The sequence below is a fragment of the Salvelinus namaycush genome, chromosome 35 (assembly GCF_016432855.1).
Source record: "Salvelinus namaycush isolate Seneca chromosome 35, SaNama_1.0, whole genome shotgun sequence".
Lineage (NCBI taxonomy): Eukaryota > Metazoa > Chordata > Actinopteri > Salmoniformes > Salmonidae > Salvelinus > Salvelinus namaycush.
This window is the reverse complement of record NC_052341.1, coordinates 27,565,462-27,585,521: the sequence shown is the minus strand read 5'-3', so window position 1 is coordinate 27,585,521 and position 20,060 is coordinate 27,565,462. Positions and strand designations below refer to the sequence as shown.

The 20,060-nt window shown below is 41.4% G+C and overlaps 1 protein-coding gene across 1 annotated transcript; it reads left to right on the top strand.

Moving 5' to 3' along the window:
- Positions 1-9,423: 9,423 nt before the first annotated feature.
- On the top strand, positions 9,424-18,580 carry sgms1 (sphingomyelin synthase 1). Its single transcript, XM_038975387.1, has 5 exons — positions 9,424-10,236; positions 11,747-11,864; positions 17,763-17,916; positions 18,101-18,267; positions 18,398-18,580. The coding sequence occupies exons 1-5, from the start codon at positions 9,626-9,628 to the stop codon at positions 18,575-18,577; spliced, it is 1,230 nt and encodes a 409-aa protein (XP_038831315.1). The 5' UTR covers positions 9,424-9,625; the 3' UTR covers positions 18,578-18,580.
- Positions 18,581-20,060: the final 1,480 nt, after the last annotated feature.

Sequence of the window (20,060 nt, the reverse complement as noted above, 5' to 3'; positions counted from 1 at the left end):
CATAGCCTGGTTCCTCTCTAGGTTTCTTCCTAGGTTTTGGCCTTTCTAGGGAGTTTTTCCTAGCCACCGTGCTTCTACACCTGCATTGCTTGCTGTTTGGGGTTTTAGGCTGGGTTTCTGTACAGCACTTTGAGATATCAGCTGATGTAAGAAGGGCTATATAAATAAAATTGATTTGATTTGATTCATTTAAATTCTCCAGGCCACAAGGTGGCAGTAGATTATTTTTGGCATGTGCCTACTGTAGCTAATGTAAGCTAACTAGGAAGCTGTGCTAATGTTGTTGCTAGCTAGCTAGATACTAACCAGATGGCCACAACTAGATAACTAGCATCATAATTATATCACAATGGATTTGTTTTTGAATGAAGCAGCTGCATGTTACCTGTCAAGAGTCGTGGAGTAGCTAGCTACCCACTGGGCACACACTGGTTGAATCAATGTTGTTTCTACGTCATTTTAATGAAATGACGTTGAACCAACGTGCAATTGATGTTGAATTGACGTCTGTGCCCAGTGGGTAGCTATGTTGTCCTAAATGGCGACGCTAACCGTTTTGCTAACGATAGATAGCTAGCAAGCAAACTGAACCTAACTCTGATTGTCTCAAAGTCAAGTTCTCGGCCACTGATGAGCATTGCGATTCTACAAGTAGAAACTACAGGTTTGTCGGTACCAGGTCGGTTCACAGCAGGGACGTATTTTGTTCTAGCAAGAGAAGGAACGGCCTCTTACTGTGCTAAGTACCTATCGGCAGTCAGATTTCTCAGTGTCTGTACCATTAGGCTTAGGCTTCCTGTGACGACTGATTCATCATATGACGCAATCAGTGCTCATCATGTGATTTTTGACTGTTATCTTGAATGACGTTGTGAAACTGCTTGACCGTGTTAAATCTTTTAGATGTTCAATATAGACTGTGGCTCAGACTGATACTGTAATCACTAAGTTGCAAGAATTAGCCTCCTAGATATCCCAAATCAATCACTCTTGCCTCACATAACTATTCAACAAGGGGTGTGACTTCATTCTTTGATATCCTCATTTGTTGTACGGTCCAATGCACTGGCCTATGAGACCTACAGGGTTGAAGACTTAACATCTGTCAATGGATGACAGGACACTTGGGCCACCCCTAATGTTTAGAAAGATAACTACTTTCCCTGTTGTAGGCCAATATGTTATTACTGATTTCAATGGTGGTGGACATCGCTAAGTCGGACTCTTTTTTAGCATTCAGGTTTCTTTCCCACGGTTCCTCTCTATGGCTCTGTCATTCACACTGATTTGAGAGCACTTCTACGTTGTGGCACGTACAATTTTAAATAGGCCACGTCATGGTCACAATAGGCCCACAATTTATATTCTGCTTTATGTTGACGTTCTAAATTAGTCTCATTTTGTTGATTCGTGCTCTTGGCTACTCTTCTTTCCGAGGGACATTAAGAGCTCCGATGTTCGGTCTGAACGTGAACACTCATTGCTTGTGGTACGGCTTTGGAAACATAAGTAAGGTATCTTTCATATCAGCGGGGGGGGGGTTACATTACAACGCCTTTTTATAGGGTTGGGGTTTGTGTTCCCACACGGCCATATTTCCATGTTACAGCGCATGTTTACGAAAGATAGACAAAAGACCGAGGCAACCACCTGTGCTAATTAGCTATCTAGCAGCATGCTCCAAACAACAATATGTAATGGAAGAAGGCCGCCAGAAACGTGTCGTAACTGTAAAATACTGTCGGCTGCAACTGTGACAAAGCCAGTTATAACAGTGTAAACAGTAAATGTACATTTTTCACTTGTGAAATGATTTTGATCTGATATGAAAGTAAATGGCTTTCTTTCTAGAACTGGATCCCAATTGAGAATCGATGTTTGACGTATGTTTGTTGTTGAATGCTGTTGAGCGCTGAAACCTGAACTAGAGACCTCTGTTTAAAAGTTGACAGTGTTTTTATATACTTTTATTTCATTTTGGATCCTGCGGCTCTGTTTGGCTTACTTGCTGTGAGCACTGCTGTCTGTCCTGGGATCCTGCCAGATTCCGCATAGGGGGAGAGACACTAAAGCCCAGCTAGCCTAGCTGGCTCGGCGGTCTCAAATGGAGGTCGCTATTGAACGTTTTCAGTGCTGCAGGAGCTGTGTTGACTTTGCTATGTTCCAGGACAATGTGAACCGCGCTGACTTTCAATGTAGGCTTGCTTTCGGAAGACTACCAGAGCGAAGTGGCTACTCTTAGCAAGCAAGTAGCAAACCTACACAAGCTACTGGGGAATCCACGCCCGCCTACTTTTTCTTTCACCCCAGTAGCCGGACGCCGCTCTGGTCTGGTGGAAGTTTTGCTGGCATGTCAGCTCTCCACAGCCGACTGGCCGGTGCTAGGCAGGGTTCCATCCCTGAAGGGGTCTCCCCCTTCCCTGGAGAACAGAGCTGTTCTCGACCCAACTAACCAGCCATGGAGGTACGTCACTCGTCGAAGAAAGCATCCTCTGGCAACGGGGGTCTCCATGGAGATGTTGAGCTCGGATTTGACACAGACCAGAAACAGCTTTGCCGCCCTAGATCCAGAGGTTCTGGCGCCTTCTTCCTTGAGGGCTTCCCATTCAAGATCGGATTCGGAGGTACCTGCGTCTTCGTCCTCTCTGGTGGCTTCTACCTCAGGTTCAAATTCTTGGAGCTCCCACCCTCATCAGACCGGAAGGCTGCCTGAGAGACCGGCCCATTCAACATCACCAGCTGTCATCATAGGCAGCTCTATGGTGAGAAACATCTCAATTCCCAAGGCAAAAACCCTGTGCTACCCAGGAGCACGAGTACATGACATCACAAGGCTGCTTCCGACTGTTCTACGACAGATGCCGGGAGCTGACACTGTTGTAGTCCATGTGGGGTCAAATGGCATCACGACGGCTAGCTCAGAACATTTGGAAATGGATTTTAAAGAACTGATTTTAGCATTAAAAGACAAAAGAAATACGGCCAATCGTTTCAGGTCCAGTACCATCGTTGGGCCGTGGGTGTGAAAGATTCAGAAGACTGCTGGCATTACACATCTGGCTAAAAGATTACTTTAGCTCTGCTGGAGTCACTTTTGTAGATAACTTTGTCACCTTCTGGAAACCAAAGATACTCTACAGGATTGATGAAGTCCATCCAAATCATCTTGGCTCCTGGACTCTGTCCACGCATTTTAAGGCTGCGTTGTAACAATTACTTTTCAATGATTCAAGAACAGCTCAGTTAATCCCTACCATTGTGACAATGAGTCGTCATAATACTGCATCAAATGTACATGATCCTAGGGGCATTGGCAAACACAATGTAAGTAACTTAATTTATGTGCCCCTAATTGCACTGAATACCTCTGTTTATCCTACAGCTATTGTATGCAGTAATCATGAGCCTATGAACCAGAGTTACACTGTTAGCACTGAGGCAGTGTGACCTAGTAGGAAGACCACTTTGTGCAGCTCACTCACATGAGCAAGTCTACTTCTGATAAGCTTCCCAGTAAAGCATTAAAAACAATCAAGCAATAAAAGTGCTAAAAATAGCTCATATTAACATATGCAGCCTGAGAAACAAGGTCCATGAAGTCAATAACTTGCTTGTAACAGATGACATTCATATTCTGACTATCTCTGAAACTCACTTAGATAATACCTTTGATGATGCAGTGGTAGCAATAGATGGTTATAACATCTACCGAAAATACAGAAATGCCAACGGGGGCGGTATTGCGGTCTATATTCAGAACCATATTCCTGTAAAGCTTAGAGACGATCTAATGTTAAAAACTGTTGAAGTAATATGGCTCCAGGTGTATCTGCCTCACCTAAAGCCCATTCTTGTGGGAAGCTGCTATAGACCACCATGTGTCAGTATCTGGATAATATGTGTGAAATGCTTGATAATGTATGTGATATCAATAGAGGTATATTTTCTGGGTGATTTAAATATTGACTGGCCCTCATTAAGCTGCCCACTCAAGAAAAAACTTCAAACTGTAACCAATGCCTGCAACCTGGTTCAGGTTGTCAGTCAACCTACCAGGGTAGTTACAAACAGCACAGGAATTAAATAATCAACATGTATTGATCACATCTTTACTAATGCTGCAGAAATTTGCTTTAAAGCAGTATCCAAATCCATAGGATGTAGTGATCACAATATAATAGCCATATCTAGGAAAACCAAAGTTCCAAAGACTTGGCCTAATATAGTGTATAAGAGGTCATACAATACTTTTTGTAGTGTTTCATATGTTGATGTAAAGAATATTTGCTGGTGTGTAATGAGGAGCAACCATACGCTGCACTTGGCACATTTATGAAATTGCTTATTCCAGTTATTAATAAGCATGCACCCATTAATAAAATGACTGTAAAAACTGTGAAATCCCCGTGGATTGATGAGGAATTGAAAAACGGTATGGTTGAGAGGAATGAGGCAGAAGGTATGGCAAGTAAGTCTGGCAGCCCAACTGATTGGCAAACGTACTGCAAATTAAGAAATCATGTGACTAAACTAAATAAAAAGCAGCTATACTATGAAACAAAGATGAATGATAGTAAAAAGCTTTGGGGCACCTTAAATGACATTTTTGGGGAAAAAAACAACTCGGCTCCATCAATCATTGAATCAGATGGCTCATTCATCACAAAGCCCACTGATATTGCCAATAAGTTCAATGACTTTTTCATTGGCAAGATGAGCAAACTTAGGGATGACATTCAAGCAACAAACGCTGACACTACACATCCAAGTATATCGGACCAAATTATGAAAGACAAACATTGTCATTTGGAATTCCATAAAGTCAGTGTGGAAGAGATCAAAAAAATGGTGTTGTCTATCAACAATGACAATCTGGATGGAAAATTACTGAGGATAATAGCAGATGATATTGCCACTCCTATTTGCCACATCTTCAATTTAAGCCTACTAGAAAGTGTGTGCCCTTAGGCCTGGAGGGAAGCAAAAGTAATTCCGCTACCTAACAATAGTAAAGTCCCCTTTACTGGCTCAAATAGCCGACCAATCAGCCTGTTACCAACCCTTAGTAAACTTCTGGAATAAATTGTGTTTGACCAGATACAATGCTATTTCACAGTAAACAAATTGACAACAGACTTTCAGCACACTTATAGGGAAGGACACTCAACAAGGACAGCCCTTACACAAATGATTGGCTGAGAGAAATTGATGATACAATGATTGTGGGGGCTATCTTGTTAGATTTCAGTGCAGCTTTTGACATTATTGAAAAATGTATGTGTTATGGCTTTACACCCCCTGCTATAATGTGGATAAAGAGTTACTTGTGTAACAGAACACAGAGGGTGTTCTTTAATGGAAGCCTCTCAAACATAATCCAGGTAGAATCAGGAATTCCCCAGGGTAGCTGTTTAGGCCCCTTGCTTTTTTCAATCTTTACTAACGACATGCCACTGGCTTTGAGTAAAGCCAGAGTGTCTATGTTTGCGGATGACTCGACACTATACAGCTACTACAGCGACTGAAATGACTGCAACACTTAACAAAGAGTTGCAGATAGTTTCAAGTTGGGTGGCAAGGAATAAGTTAGCCCTAAATATTTCTAAAACTATAAGCATTGTATTTGGGACAAATCATTCACTAAACCCTAAACCTCAACTAAATCTTGTAATAAATTATGTGGAAATTGAGCAAGTTGAAATGACTAAACTGCTTGGAGTAGCCCTGGATTGTTAACTGTCATGGCAAAACATATTGAAACAACAGTAGCTAAGATGGGGAGAAGTATGTCCATAATAAAGCGCTGCTCTGCCTTCTTAACAACACTATCAACAAGGCAGGTCCTACATGCAAGAAATGTTTTGTCATACCTGTGGTATACAGTCTGATATACCACAGCTGTCAGCCAATCAGCATTTAGGGCTCGAACCACCCAGTTTATAATAAAGTATATATTAGGCTATCAATGAGTATGGCTAAGCTATTCTTCATAGTGCCAGTGAATTGACATTGAACATTGCCAAATGCATCAGTTTAATTAGGACTAAATTTGCAATAAAAAAGTATTGGCTATAGCTTATTTAATGAAACCCTGGCTGGCTGTTGATGTCCTAGGTCAGGGCTCTCCAACCTTGTTCCTGGAGAGCTACCTTCCAGTAGGTTTTCACTCCAACCCCAGTTGTAGCTAACCTGTTTCAGTTTATCAACCAATTAATTATTGAATCAGATGCACTAAATCAGGGAGAGCCCTGTCCTAGACAATACATTGCAAAGCACCATCCCCACTAAACTTTTTGGAAATGGCAAGTTCACTTTCTCATCCATAAACACAGTCAAGTGCAAATACGGTTAAGCAGCTCAAATCAGCAGGATGTGGGGCATTGTTATTAGGAAGGACGTCTACCATGGATGGATCGCTAAAATGATGATTAGGATCACACTTCATCAATTTAAATATTATGGGGAGACCTATACATTTGGCAGCCAAGCACGAGTTATCAGTGTAGCCTATTATCGTCTAGATATGACGTTGAAATATATTCACGCCTACAATTAAAAACCTCCAGGCTTCCGTCATGAGCAGGGAATTTGGGGCAGCATTTTGACAATTGGCTGGCGCCCCTGATCGGCTACTATACCGCCCACGGTACCTCAGCCACCAGCTCATAGCGTTGCTGCAGTTCCCGCCCCCACTCCATTCCCGCTTCTCCCCAAGTTCACTCCCACTATCCTTGGTAGCTATGGTGATGTGTGTGTTTATATGGGATTATCCAATTGTGAAACATTAATAAAAATAAGTCTGCCAATTAAATGATTGTATTTTTTTAATGTTTGTGTGTGACGAAAACGATTAGTGATTAAGGCAGTAGCCTAGCCTGTTAAAGTTAGCTAGCTACTACTAGTGGATATAATTTTAGCTAAAAGTAATCTATAGAGACATGGTAGCAAATTGTTTCAAATCTAAGAGACAAAAACTATCAGGAAGCGAATATTTTAAAAAAACAATGAGAAAAGAGGCACAATCTCTAAACCAAAGAAATTCACTGGGGAAATTTATCAGAGTGCAGCAATTATGGATACTCCCCTTTTTTTCTCTCCAATTTTCGCCTAAAATGACATACCCAAATATAACTGCCTGTAGCTCAGGCCCTGAAGCAAGGATATGCATATTCTTGGTACCATTTGAAAGGAAACACTTTGACGTTTGTGGAAATGTAAAAGGAATGTAGGAGAATATAACACGTTAGATCTGATAAAAGATAATACAAAGAACAAACCAACCATTTTTTCTTTTTACCATCTTTGAAATGCAAGAGAAATGCCATTATGTATTATTCCAGCCCAGGTCAATTTAGATGTTGGCCACTAGACGGCAGCAGTGTATGTGCAAAGTTTTAGACTGATCCAATGAACCATTGAATTTCTGTTAAAAATGTTGTATCAAGACTCCACAAATGTGCCTAATTTGTTAATTAATAACTTTTCATGTTCAAAACAGTGCACTCTCCTCAACAATAGCATGGTATTATTTCACTGTAATAGCTACTGTAAATTGGACAGTGCTGTTAGATTAACAAGAATTTATGCTTTCTGCCAATATCAGATATGTATATGTCCTGGGAAATGTTCTTATTACTTACAACCTCAGGCTAATGCGATTAGCATATGTTAGCTCAACGTCCTGCAAGGGACCCACCGATCCTGTAGAAGTTAACTGACTTGCCTAGTTAAATAAATCAAATATAATGTTTAATGAGGTGTGTATGTGTGTGCGCATCCGTTTTGGGAGTCGAGCAAGAGTCGACTCCTACGACTCAAACCACAGGAGTCTGAGTCGACTCCAATCACAGGAGTCAGAGTCGACTCGCCACTAAGTCGTGCACCACTAACCCTAACCACAAGAGAGCTGCTCACATTTGAAATACCATTGTTTCCTGTGGTACCGCGCTTGAGTGGCATTAGTAGAAACGAAGACTGTTCTCAGGGCACGCCTGGTTGTAGCTAGATATGCTCGACTCGCGTCGGGGACAATTTTAGTTTACCCTAAACCTAGCCTTAATCTAATTAGGCAAGTCAGTTAAAAACGAATTCTTATATCAATAACGGCCTACCCCGGCCAAACTCTAACCCGGATGACGCTGGGCCAATTGTGCGCCCCCCTATGGGACTCTCAATCAGGTTCTGTAGTGACGCCTCTAGCACTGAGATGCAGCGCCTTAGACCGCTGCGCCACTCGCGAGCCCCCTCTTAGGTTGGGGACGTCCCAAGGATACCGGGTAGCAGTAACTAGAATTACGTCAGAAGACGTACTTATTTTTCTGAAGAAATGGCTCCGATGGGCGTTTGATCCTTTTGCTAATGTAAAGCACATGAGGTGAAAGAGAGAACCGATTTGTAAATACAGTTGCCACACCCTGTAAGCACACCCTCCCGAGTTCTTCGAATGGCTTGCATGGAAGTTACCTCTCCCGCGCTTAACATAAAGTTGCCTCAATTTGCCTATTTGTTCATTTCTTACGAGGAATAGTGTAGGGTAACTATTTTCGTATCGGGGTTCATTCGGCAACATAGACACAGTAGCAACAAGGTAAAATGTTATTTGTTTAAAATTATTCCACAGAGCGTGAAACATTTTAAACGTATTTGACTCTCATAACGGAATTTGCTTTCTCTGCTATACTGTATTGATACAAGAACAATATCAGACATGGTTGAAGTAGTTAGTCGTTGACGCTGTGTGTTTATGAAATAACTGTTGTACGTAGATGTGGGCTACTTCCTCGCCTGAATGCCCTTTAACGGGTATTTTAACGGATAACTGTGGCTTTGACGCGGTGTGTTTATGAAATAACTGTTGTACGTAGATGTGGGCTACTTCCTCACCTGAATGCCCTTTAACGGGTATTTTAACGGATAACTGTGGCTTTGACGCGGTGTGTTTATGAAATAACTGTTGTACGTAGCTGTGGGCTACTTCCTCACCTGAATGCCCTTTTAACGGGTATTTTAACGGATAATTGTGGCTTTGTCTTCCCACATAGAAGTCTCATGCCCTCTTGAACGAGAGCGCGTGCATAAGTGTCAACATTCTGTGGTCCTGTGTGTGTGTGCATACATTTCGAAATATGTTGAATGGGTGACGAATTTTAGTCCGCTCATTATGAATATTTTACTTTTACCATTATAAAAGTTTTTTTTAATGTAAGAATATTATAATACTATACATTTTGTATAGTTAAAATTATTTTCTTCTTTGAGTCATCACACTATTTAATAGATTACATACAGTATAGGATATACTTGATTGTTTGAGGGGAACATAAAGCCTAATATGTCAAAGTGATGCAAATTTATTTTGAATATTTATTTATTCAAATGTTTTTATTTTTCTCCCATTTTAGTACAGAAAGTCACTGCATCGAACAGCTGAAAATTCAATCCCACCTTGGTGGGTTAACCTCTAGATAAACCTGACTGGATACTCCATTTGTCGGCAGCACCCAATGTGCTTACCACATGATGTGTGACTTCAGGAGGGCTCAGGATTTGTTAGTCGTGAACACCTCTGGACTCTCCCTCCATTGTTTCTCCCTCTGTTTGCAACGCGTACGGCACAGGGTCTGACATGAAGAAAGTGGTCCATTGGTCAACGAAGGACGTGCTCCTGTGGCTGACTGATGTGGGAATGCAGGAATACTCAGAGGCCTTACGCCACCTGAACGGCAAGGGCCTCCTGCAGCTCTCTAAAGCGGACTTCCAGACGGCTCCTCTGGCCCTTGTCACCTTGGACGGAGGCAGACAGCTCCTGGACAAGATGGAGACTCTCAGGATAGAGCACCACATTGAAACGCATAAAAACGGGCATGCCAACGGACACGCCATCTTGGCCGTCAACAGTGAGGTTAATGGGAACAAGCCCAAGAGGAACGGTGTGGTCAATGAGTTCCACAAGGAGCGGATCCAGATCCCCATGCCTGAGATCACCCGCTCTCCGTTTCCTGAGGAGTGGGGGAAGACGGGCGTGGCTTTTGTCTACGCCATGATCTGCTTCATCTTCACCACCATTATGATCTCCGTGGTCCACGAACGTGTGCCTGCCAAGGAGGCCACTCCACCCCTGCCAGACAAGTTCTTTGACTTTTTCGGGCGAGTAGACTGGGCTTTTTCTATATGCGAAATCAACGGCATGCTACTGGTCGTCCTGTGGCTTCTACAGTGGGCACTGTTAAAATATAGGTAAATGACCAAGATATGCTTTTAAGTCCCGTGCCATTATTTTACATGATATGATTTTATAGTAAGGAGAATATATTTCAACTTAGCTGAATAAAATAGATATTATATTTCTCCCGTTCCGGATCGAGTGCGCATATGAAGTTCCTATGTTGAGCGTATAAGTGATAATTTGAAACAGGTCCTATATGCTTGATTTTTTGTTATTTGGCAACTTGTGAATGAGACAAACCTTAAAATGTCTTAGAAATCATACGTATATGGGCTGCGTAATGTGACTTTAGGCTATTGGTGATGTGAGAAAGTTGCAACAAAAGCTTGCCTCAGGCTGCACACGCTGTTCTCTCATCAAGTGATCATATTTTCACCCATCAGACTATTCTCAATTTAATCTGGTCTTTACTAATATGTCAAATTAGTTTTGATTTAGGGTCAGGGGAAAAAAGACATATCATCCGTATGCATATCATATATCATATCATCGTTTTTCAATCATGCCGGGTAGGTTACTCCGGTTTGATAGGGGAGCATGGAGAATGTGCTTAATATTAGCAGAAAAATATAAATAGTAGCAGCTGGGATCCTCCTCTTTTTAGTGGTAAAAACTAAACATTAAATTAAACTGTTGACAGCTCCTCTCTCTGTGCGCTCGAGAAATGAGATGGAAATGCATGTTGGTGAGATTCTGTAGCTAAAGTTAATGTCAGCAGCCTATTACTAGGCTATTCAAAATCAAATACAAATGCACTATAATTGTAGGCCAAATCTAAGCCGCCCTACATAATCAATGAACCAACAGCATCGCCTAGGCCTATATGTTCTCTCCCAGACGTGTGGATAGAACATTTGGAGCGTAGCATAAGGTAACCAGTCCATCCAGTAAGCATAATAATACAGTCCACACTCAAAGAAGATTACTCGAATTTGTTTAATTTTGGAGTATAGACTAGACCAATTATGTACCAAAGACATCTTAAGTATGCAGTAGGATATTAGGCTATGTATTGTATATCGGCACGATCATCATTTTAATTATTCTCATATAGGCCTATGCATATTCACAAGTTCTACCTTCATAAGCATTCACCTTCGAATGCGTCGTCCATTTAGTTGTGTTAGGCTTTAAAACAACATACACAACAACCATGTTTTCACTCAGGTACAACCTGTTGTTGAACTTCTCCAAATTGATTGATCATAGTGAGGTGAGTTTTAAAATCACGATACTGTTTTGATTGTAAGTGTTTGGTGTGATTTTTGATTGCATTTGCATTGATTTCAGAGTGGTTAGAGGGACAATAGAGCACTGAGTTACATTTGGGTACTACCAAAGCATGTCCAGAGAGCATAATAGGATATTGCCATGACTCAACGGTCATGTGGAATTTTACTGCGGTCATGACTCTTGACTGCCGGTGTGGCGGTAATACGGTCACCGCAACAGCCCTAGTAGTGTGCTGGTTAAGCACTCCAGCAGGTCTTGATTCTTTATGTACAACGTTCTCATCCTCAGGTCCATCGTTGGTCGGCGGTTCTTCTTCATCGTTGGCACACTCTACCTCTACAGGTGTATCACCATGTACATCACCACACTCCCCGTGCCAGGGATGCATTTCAAGTGTTCTCCTAAGGTACTTACCACCTCTCCCTGGGCTCAGAAATATGCCATATTTGTTGCATTTTTCCATTATGCAAAAACATAGCATACTAAGTTACATGACTGTGTAGTAAGTAGCCTTATGTCTTAGAGAGAGGAACTGCACCCTTTGATTTGGCCTCATTTCTTTGGCTTGCTCCTCAGGAAATGCTTGCAGAAGTCACAGAAGCCAAACGTGTGTTGGGTTGAGGATGTGGTTTGATGTGGGTGTTTCTTGGGTGTGTCCTTGCCACCACCAAGACGCACCCATATGTCAGAACCTTGCCCGTATCCATTTTCCCCCACTCAATTACAACAAACCAAACTCCTGCAGTTTGAGTTCAATAACTACAGGTAGATGTATGGTGACTTGCTGAATTTATGTAGATGTTCTAAACTAAGTGTTTTGATAACTTTCAAATGTAGTAATACCATAGAAGCAGTGTTTTGCTAATATATCAATGTGCACCTGTCATTGTCATTCCCAGCTGATACAGATACTGTGCCTATTGGCATTTTGTCTGGTGGTAATGGGGCTACCTTGGCAAACATGTCAGAGTGGTCATACCTTCCTGTGTGGTGTCCCGTATACAACAGGAGTTCCATGATCCTGGTACAGAATACTTAGTGTTTTTCCTTCCCCATATTGGCTGATATCATCAATTCAATAATTTAAAAAACAATACAAGTGAAAGTTGTCTAGTAAAATTTTATGCTCAGTGCCAGGGCTCTCCGTTCAGAGACATCCGTATCAAGCCATTCTATCAGTCTGGACTTCATCACATCATCTTGCAAGTCTCCATGTGCTGGCTCCATAGATGCATCTGTGAACACATACACACACAGTCACTGTTCTATTACCAATGGCAGTTAGTATATGTTTGTTTGTCAGATATCCTATGTTGAAGTTTGAACAGGTCAGACTAAACCTACCTAATTCTGGCGCCCCATTAATGGGCATGACAGCGTAGGTCAGCTCCTGGCCCATGACAGCGTAGGTCAGCTCCTGGCCCATGACAGCGTAGATCAGCTCCTGGCCCATGACAGCGTAGATCAGCTCCTGGCCCATGACAGCGTAGGTCAGCTCCTGGCCCATGACAGCGTAGGTCAGCTCCTGGCCCATGACAGCGTAGGTCAGCTCCTGGCCCATGACAGCGTAGATCAGCTCCTGGCCCATGACAGCGTAGATCAGCTCCTGGCCCGCTGAGGGTCCTCTTGCTGGTCTTCTCTATGGTGCATGTTAGGCTGCAAACTGGATATCTCTGAAACAATTACAGCAGGCAATCCTTACAAACAATGTACTTCCTCATCTTATGAGGTGGTGTGGTAAATTGCATTTTGTTATAAGAAAGGACAAAGCTTTTTGAATATCCAATTCACATCCAAAATGATTACTACATGTATCTGCTTGGCTGGGAAATTGATTTATCAAACCGGGTATTTTTTTCACTTTTCACGGAACTCTCATTACCTTTGATAAAGCTGTCTGTGTCATCAAGGAAGTGACTCGGGTTAAGCTACAAAGTCATACAGGCCCCCTATTTCTAAAATGTTTCTTCTTAAAATGTGATAAACCCTAACCCTTAACCACACCGCTAATCTTATGCCTAACCTTAAATTAAGACCAAAAAGCAAATTTTTGTTTAAATACATTTTTGACTTTTTAACTGTGGTAACTAATGGAAACCCTAATTTTATGCTTTACAGATGCATTAGACTGATTGTAGCTCCAGATTGGATTAGATTCAGGCTGGCAACGCCATTACGGTTCTTGATTCTAGTTCACTGTATTAGTCAGACTCAGATATTAGTTGGCTACTACCATACCTGCATCCATTATTTTGTTTTGCCCTAGTTGGACTGGGGTGCTCAGGAGTATTTCTGTCTGTAATAAAGCCCTTTTGTAGGGACAAACCTAATTCTAAAACCTAAGTCATTATATTCCAATATCTGGTCATACTCACCACCACTGGTCGTTACACACCGGAGCGCCATTCAAAGGGCGGATTCGATTATGCTGGGACCGTTCTATGGCCCGTGACGTAGTGGTATAAAGTACTTACGGTTGAAGTCGGAAATGTACATACACTTAGGTTGGAGTCATTAAAACTCGTTTTTCAACCTCTCCACAAATTTCTTGTTAACAAACTATAGTTTTGGCAAGTCGATTAGGACATCTACTTTGTAGATTATTTCACTTATAATTCACTGTATCACAATTCCAGTGGGTCAGAAGTTTACATGGAAAATTCCTGAAAATTATGTCATGGCTTTAGAAGCTTCTGATAGGCTAATTGAGTCAATTGGAGGTGTACCTATGGATGTATTTCAAGGCCTACCTTCAAACTCAGTGCCTCTGCTTGACATCATGGTTAAATCAAAAGAAATCAGCCAAGACCTCAGAAAAAAATTGTGTAGACCTCCACAAGTTTGGTTCATCCTTGCGAGCAATTCCCAAACGCCTGAAGGTACCACGTTCATCTGTACAAACAATAGTACGCAAGTATAAACACCATGGGACCACGTAGCCGTCATACCACTCAGGAAGGAGACGTGTTCTGTCTCCTAGAGATGAACGTGCTTTGTTGCGAAAAGTGCAAATCAATCCCAGAACAACAGCAAAGGACCTTGTGAAGATCCTGGAGGAAACAGGTACAAAAGTATCTCTATCCACAGTAAAACGAGTCCTATATCGACATAACCTGAAAGACCGCTCAGCAAGGAAGAAGCCACTGCTCCAAAACTGCCATAAAAAAGCCAGACTACAGTTTGCAACTGCACATGGGGACAAAGATCGTACTTTTTGGAGAAATGTCCTCTGGTCTGATGAAACAAAAATAGAACTGTTTGGCCATAATGACCATCGTTATGTTTGGAGGGAAAAGGGGGAGGCTTGCAAGCCGAAGAACACCATCCTAAACGTAAAGCACGGGGGTGGCAGCATCATGTTGTGGGGGTGCTTTGCTGCAGGAGGGAGCACTTCACAAAATAGATGGCATCATGAGGGAGGAAAATTATGTGGATATATTGAAGCAACATCTCGAAATCAGTCAGGAAGTTAAAGCTTGGTCGCAACTGAGTCTTCCAAATGGACAATGACCCCAAGCATACTTCCAAAGTTGTGGCAAAATGGCTTAAGGACAACAAAGTCAAGGTATTGGAGTGGCCATCACAAAGCCCTGACCTGAATCCTATAGAAATTGTGTGGGCAGAACTGAAAAAGCGTGTGCGAGCAAGGAGGCCTACAAACCTGACTCAGTTACACCAGCTCTGTCAGGAGGAATGGGCCAAAATTCACTCAACTTATTGTGGGATGCTTTTGGAAGGCTACCCTAAATGTTTGACCCAAGTTAAACAATTTAAAGGCAATGCTACCAAATACTAACTGAGTGTATGTAAACTGCTGAAATAAATCATTCTCTCTACTATTATTCTGACATTTCACATTCTTAAAATAAAGTGGTGATCCTAACTGACCTAAGACAGGAAAGTTTTACTAGGATTAAATGTCAGGAATTGTGAAACTGAGTTTAAATGTTTTTGGCTAAGGTGTATGTAAACTTCCGACTTCAATTGTAAGTAAAAAATACTTTAAAGTACTACTTAAGTAGTTTTTTTTCAGTGTCTGTTCTTTTACTTCACTCCATTCCTTAATAAAATATTGTACTTTTTACTCCATACATTTTCCTCGACACCCAAAAGTACCTGTTACATTTTGAATGCTTTCAGGACAGGAAAATAGTCAAAAACACGCACTTATCAACCGAACATCCCTGGTCATCCCTACTGCCTCTGATATGGCAGACTCACTAACCTCAAATGCTTTGTTTGTAAATTATGTCTGAGTGTTGGAGTGTGTCCCTGGCTTTCCTGTAAATTGAAAAAACAAGAAATGGTGCTTAATATAAGGAATTAGAAATTATTTATCTTTTACTTTTGATACTAAAGTATATTTTAAACCAAATACTTTTAGACTTTTACTCAAGTAGAATTTTACTGGTTGACTTTTACTTGAGTCATTTTCTTTTAAGGTATCTTTACTCAAGTATGACAGTTGGGTTCTTTTTCCACCTCTGCTGTGACGTGAATGGGGGAAAAAGAGGTGAAGGAGGACCGCCCTTCTCAAATTGAACAGTAATCTGCGCCACTCGGTCATGTTGGCAGCATGGTGAATTGTTCAGAAACAAGTTTAGAGCAAAGTTATTGGTCAATCAAATCTCCTATGCGGAGGCGATTTAAAGGAGTTGAGAAAACAAGTGACGCTAGTTAACATATAGTAGTGGATGCACCACAGCCTGTAGTAAATGTTTGCTGCCAGTTAAAAGATACTTTGTGTTAAAAAGGTAGATTTGTGGGGTGCATTGCCACAGTTATAAACTTTACGTCTCAAAGAAGCTGGACATTATTGTGGCTCCAGCAGAATATTTTGGGGGACTCAAGGATTTTGCATCTGAAGACTTGCAAGCGGTACTGGCGCCGGAAGATGGCCCGCCCTCCCAGGCTCATCTTGAGCCTGTGTAGGGATCAGATCTATTTTTATTTTTAACGAAACAGTTGTTTGGTTTATTTATTGTTTGTTTTTTTGGTAGTTTGCACATCCCACACAGTAGGTGGCGGGATGCACACTAAATTGTGCGAATGCCAATATACCATAGAATCATTCTAAGTGCCTACTGCTTGCAAAATATATATATTTTTTCAACTATAAAAAAGTATGTTTTTTTGCAGGACAAGGATTGTCCTGACTTTCAATAATGCCTGAATGGCTTCACCTTGCTTTTCTGGTTGGCTGTCAAGTTTCCCCATCCAATTATTTTAGATCAATAGGAGAGCAAGTTTCACCATGGCACGACTGTAGCGTTATGTTGACACATGATAATTATTAGAATATGGCAAATATTAGTCAATTATTGCATTCTATCCATGCTGGCTTTCGCAAACTACCTGAGACATGAAACAAATAGGTGGGATGGCATAGGCTTCAGGCTGTCGCCATTTTATTAGGCCTAATGCGCAATTTGCCTAAATGGGAAATGGAAACACTTCAACCACTTAATTTTTATTAGACACTGTAGGTTTGTTTTTTTGTTTCTTTTGTTACATCTAGCAATTTTTATCGACAAGCTAGTTAAATGGAAATGCACCGTGGCATGCAATTGTCGCATTTATTTTCTATGCAAACTTTCTAAATGTCGACAACAAATTCACTGGACAAGTTAATGGAAACATAGCTAGTGTCGGTTAAAAAAGAACCGGAGACGTTCTCACATTAAACGACAACAGACGATGTATGCCTCTTTGGAGGGTTTATTTTTCGTTTGTGGCAACGTTGGTCCCATTTTAATGGATAGTAGACAGCATTTGTCAATATGACTGTAGACCCATTTCTTCAGCAGTTTCACCTCAGCCATGCTGTAGTAAAAGCTGATCTACTGTATGCCCTCCCATTAAGACGTCAATATATCTGCAGCCAATGTTTGGAACGGTTTCGAGACTCAACGGCTGGATTTTTTTGTTGTTGGACTGCACATGATGACTTCGCCTACTGTGGCTAACCTCAATGCTCCCGACCGTTAGCACGTCTGTTCAGTGGTATCACGAAGCAGTGGTGAATCAGTGAGTTCCTCATGAGAGTTCCCCCCCCTAAAGTTAGTGTGAGTCATACACCCCCCTAAAGTTAGTGTGAGTCATACAGTATAGGCCTAGTGAACATGGTAGGGGTGAGTCTAACTAATTTCCTGTGAATCTAACTATAATTAGCGATACTGTTGAAACCTTTACACAGATACAAATGTTACTGTATTGTTGTTGAATAAGTCTGATTTCATGTGTTTATGCCTTTCTGGAGCACACTAACTTCACACACTTTTGTGATGTTTTTTTCCTGTTGTAGCTGTTTGGTGACTGGGCATCCCAAATGAGCCGAGTGATGAAGATGATTGCAGGAGGAGGCATGACCATCACTGGCTCCCACCACATGTGTGGGGACTACCTTTACAGTGGCCACACAGTCATGCTGACACTCACCTATCTCTTCATTAAAGAGTGTAAGTAGGCTACACAAAACTACTGCATAGCCTCTCTTAGTAAAAACCTGCCTATAATGTTTATTTTGGAGCAACAGAGACACCTGGTGGTATATTGTAAGAATGATTCAATCTGATATCTGACTGTTGAAAAAACACGTTTGATTGGTTGCATGAAATAAAAGGTATTTTCTGTTTCTCATAGATTCCCCCAAAAAATTATGGTGGTACCACTGGATCTGCTGGCTGCTCTGTGCTGTGGGACTCTTCTGCATTCTCCTGGCTCATGACCACTACTCTATAGACGTGGCGGTGGCTTACTTCATCACCACACGCCTATTCTGGTGGTACCACACCATGGCCAACCAGCAAGTAAGTCTATATTTGGTCACACTTACTAGTGGAATAACCAATGTAATTACCCTATAATGGACTAATATCACTTGTATGTGCAACAATTATGGAATGGTGTTATTCATGAACATTTTTATTTGTTTCACAGGCGCTAAAGGAATCATCGCAGAGCAACTTTTTCTCAAGGGTGTGGTGGTACCGATTTTTCCAGTACCTTGAACAGAATGTCACAGGCATCGTCCCTCGGAACTACCAGATGCCGCTGTCATGGCGATCGGCCCAGTGGAGTCAAGTGAAGTACAGCCGGATCGACACTGTGTGCCCGTGACAGGAGGAATTGACCCCCCCCCCCCCCCCCCCCCCTAGAAGGACATGGTGTAGGACTCTTAACTACACTCCTAAAAGTGCCATATCTAATCACAAGAAGATGCCCTATCAGTCAAGCTCTGTAGCTGTTCCATTTCCCTTTTGTGTTCTCCTGTAACGCACACTCCAGTCCAACTGGCTAGCACTGTGACCAACCATCGCTTCAGCCAAAACATTTCACATTGGAAAACAGTCTATCTAATCTGAAAGCTATAAGGGTTTCCAGTGAGTGGATCACAAGCATTTTCTTTGTCAGGTCCAGATCTAGTTCAGTTAACAATAGGACATGTATCTATATATGTCAACACCAATATCTCTCTCTGTAATTGTTACAGATACTCTGTTGCTGAAATTGAACGAAACAATCATGTTTGTCACGGCAATTGGGCTGTTCCAAATGTTTAGTCTTTCATGCTCAAATGTTTTACCAAGTTTTGGTTCAAAAGACGTGCTGTAGCATTGAGAACTGACCTGTCATGAAGCAGGAGGCGCTTTTTGTAGTGCAAACCATTTCCTAAGTATATTAACAACGTGGTCTCAGAGCATTTCGTATTATTCTGTATGTAAATCCAAGACACTCCATTTAGTATGCTATTTTACGTTTCATATGGTGCGCATTCTTTTGTGGATGTTCGTTATCCATTTCGTATTATGTTACGAATTACAATTCGTATGATATGCTACAAATTACATTTCGTATGATATGTTACAAATTGCAATTCGTACAATATGTTACGAATTTCAATTCGTATAATATGTTACGAATTTGCTAAATATATGATATGTTACGAATTCCAATTAGTTGTGGATAACGTTAGCTAGGTGGCAAGGTTGCTAACGCTACAGTTAGCTAGCTGGCTAACCTTAGCTAGGCTAGGGGTTAAGATTTGGGGTAGGGTTAGGAGTTAGGTTAACGTGTTAGGGGAAAGGTTAGCTAACATGCTAAGTACTTGCAAAGTTGCTAATTAGCTAGAATGCTAAAGTTGTCCGTGATGAGACTAAAACACGCAATGCTAGATGTTCACGTTAAAAGCCCATCCATCCACCCCGACCAAGCACCCTCCTTTCGTTTTTCCTTAACTAACCACTAATTTCAGTGTCCCAGATTTACATTTACTATGTTACGTCTAGTCTATGAGACTAGTCTGATATAACAGATTTATTTTTCAAATTAATGCTTTAGATTTCTACAGTTGGGAGACAAAAGAGAGTGAAAAGGAGATAAGAATTAGTAACAATGTTCCTCAGTGCCTTTCTTGTTATGATTGTATAGTAAGTGTAGCAGTGTCCTCACTAATGTATTCATGTTGAATTGAATGACCGTTTTAAAGTTATACATCAGTGTTTAGACTGGAACAGATAGGACGATGCTTGAATTATCCTGATGCTGATCACCGATATAGCACGCACACACTTGAACAATTATGACTCCATTACATTTTCTC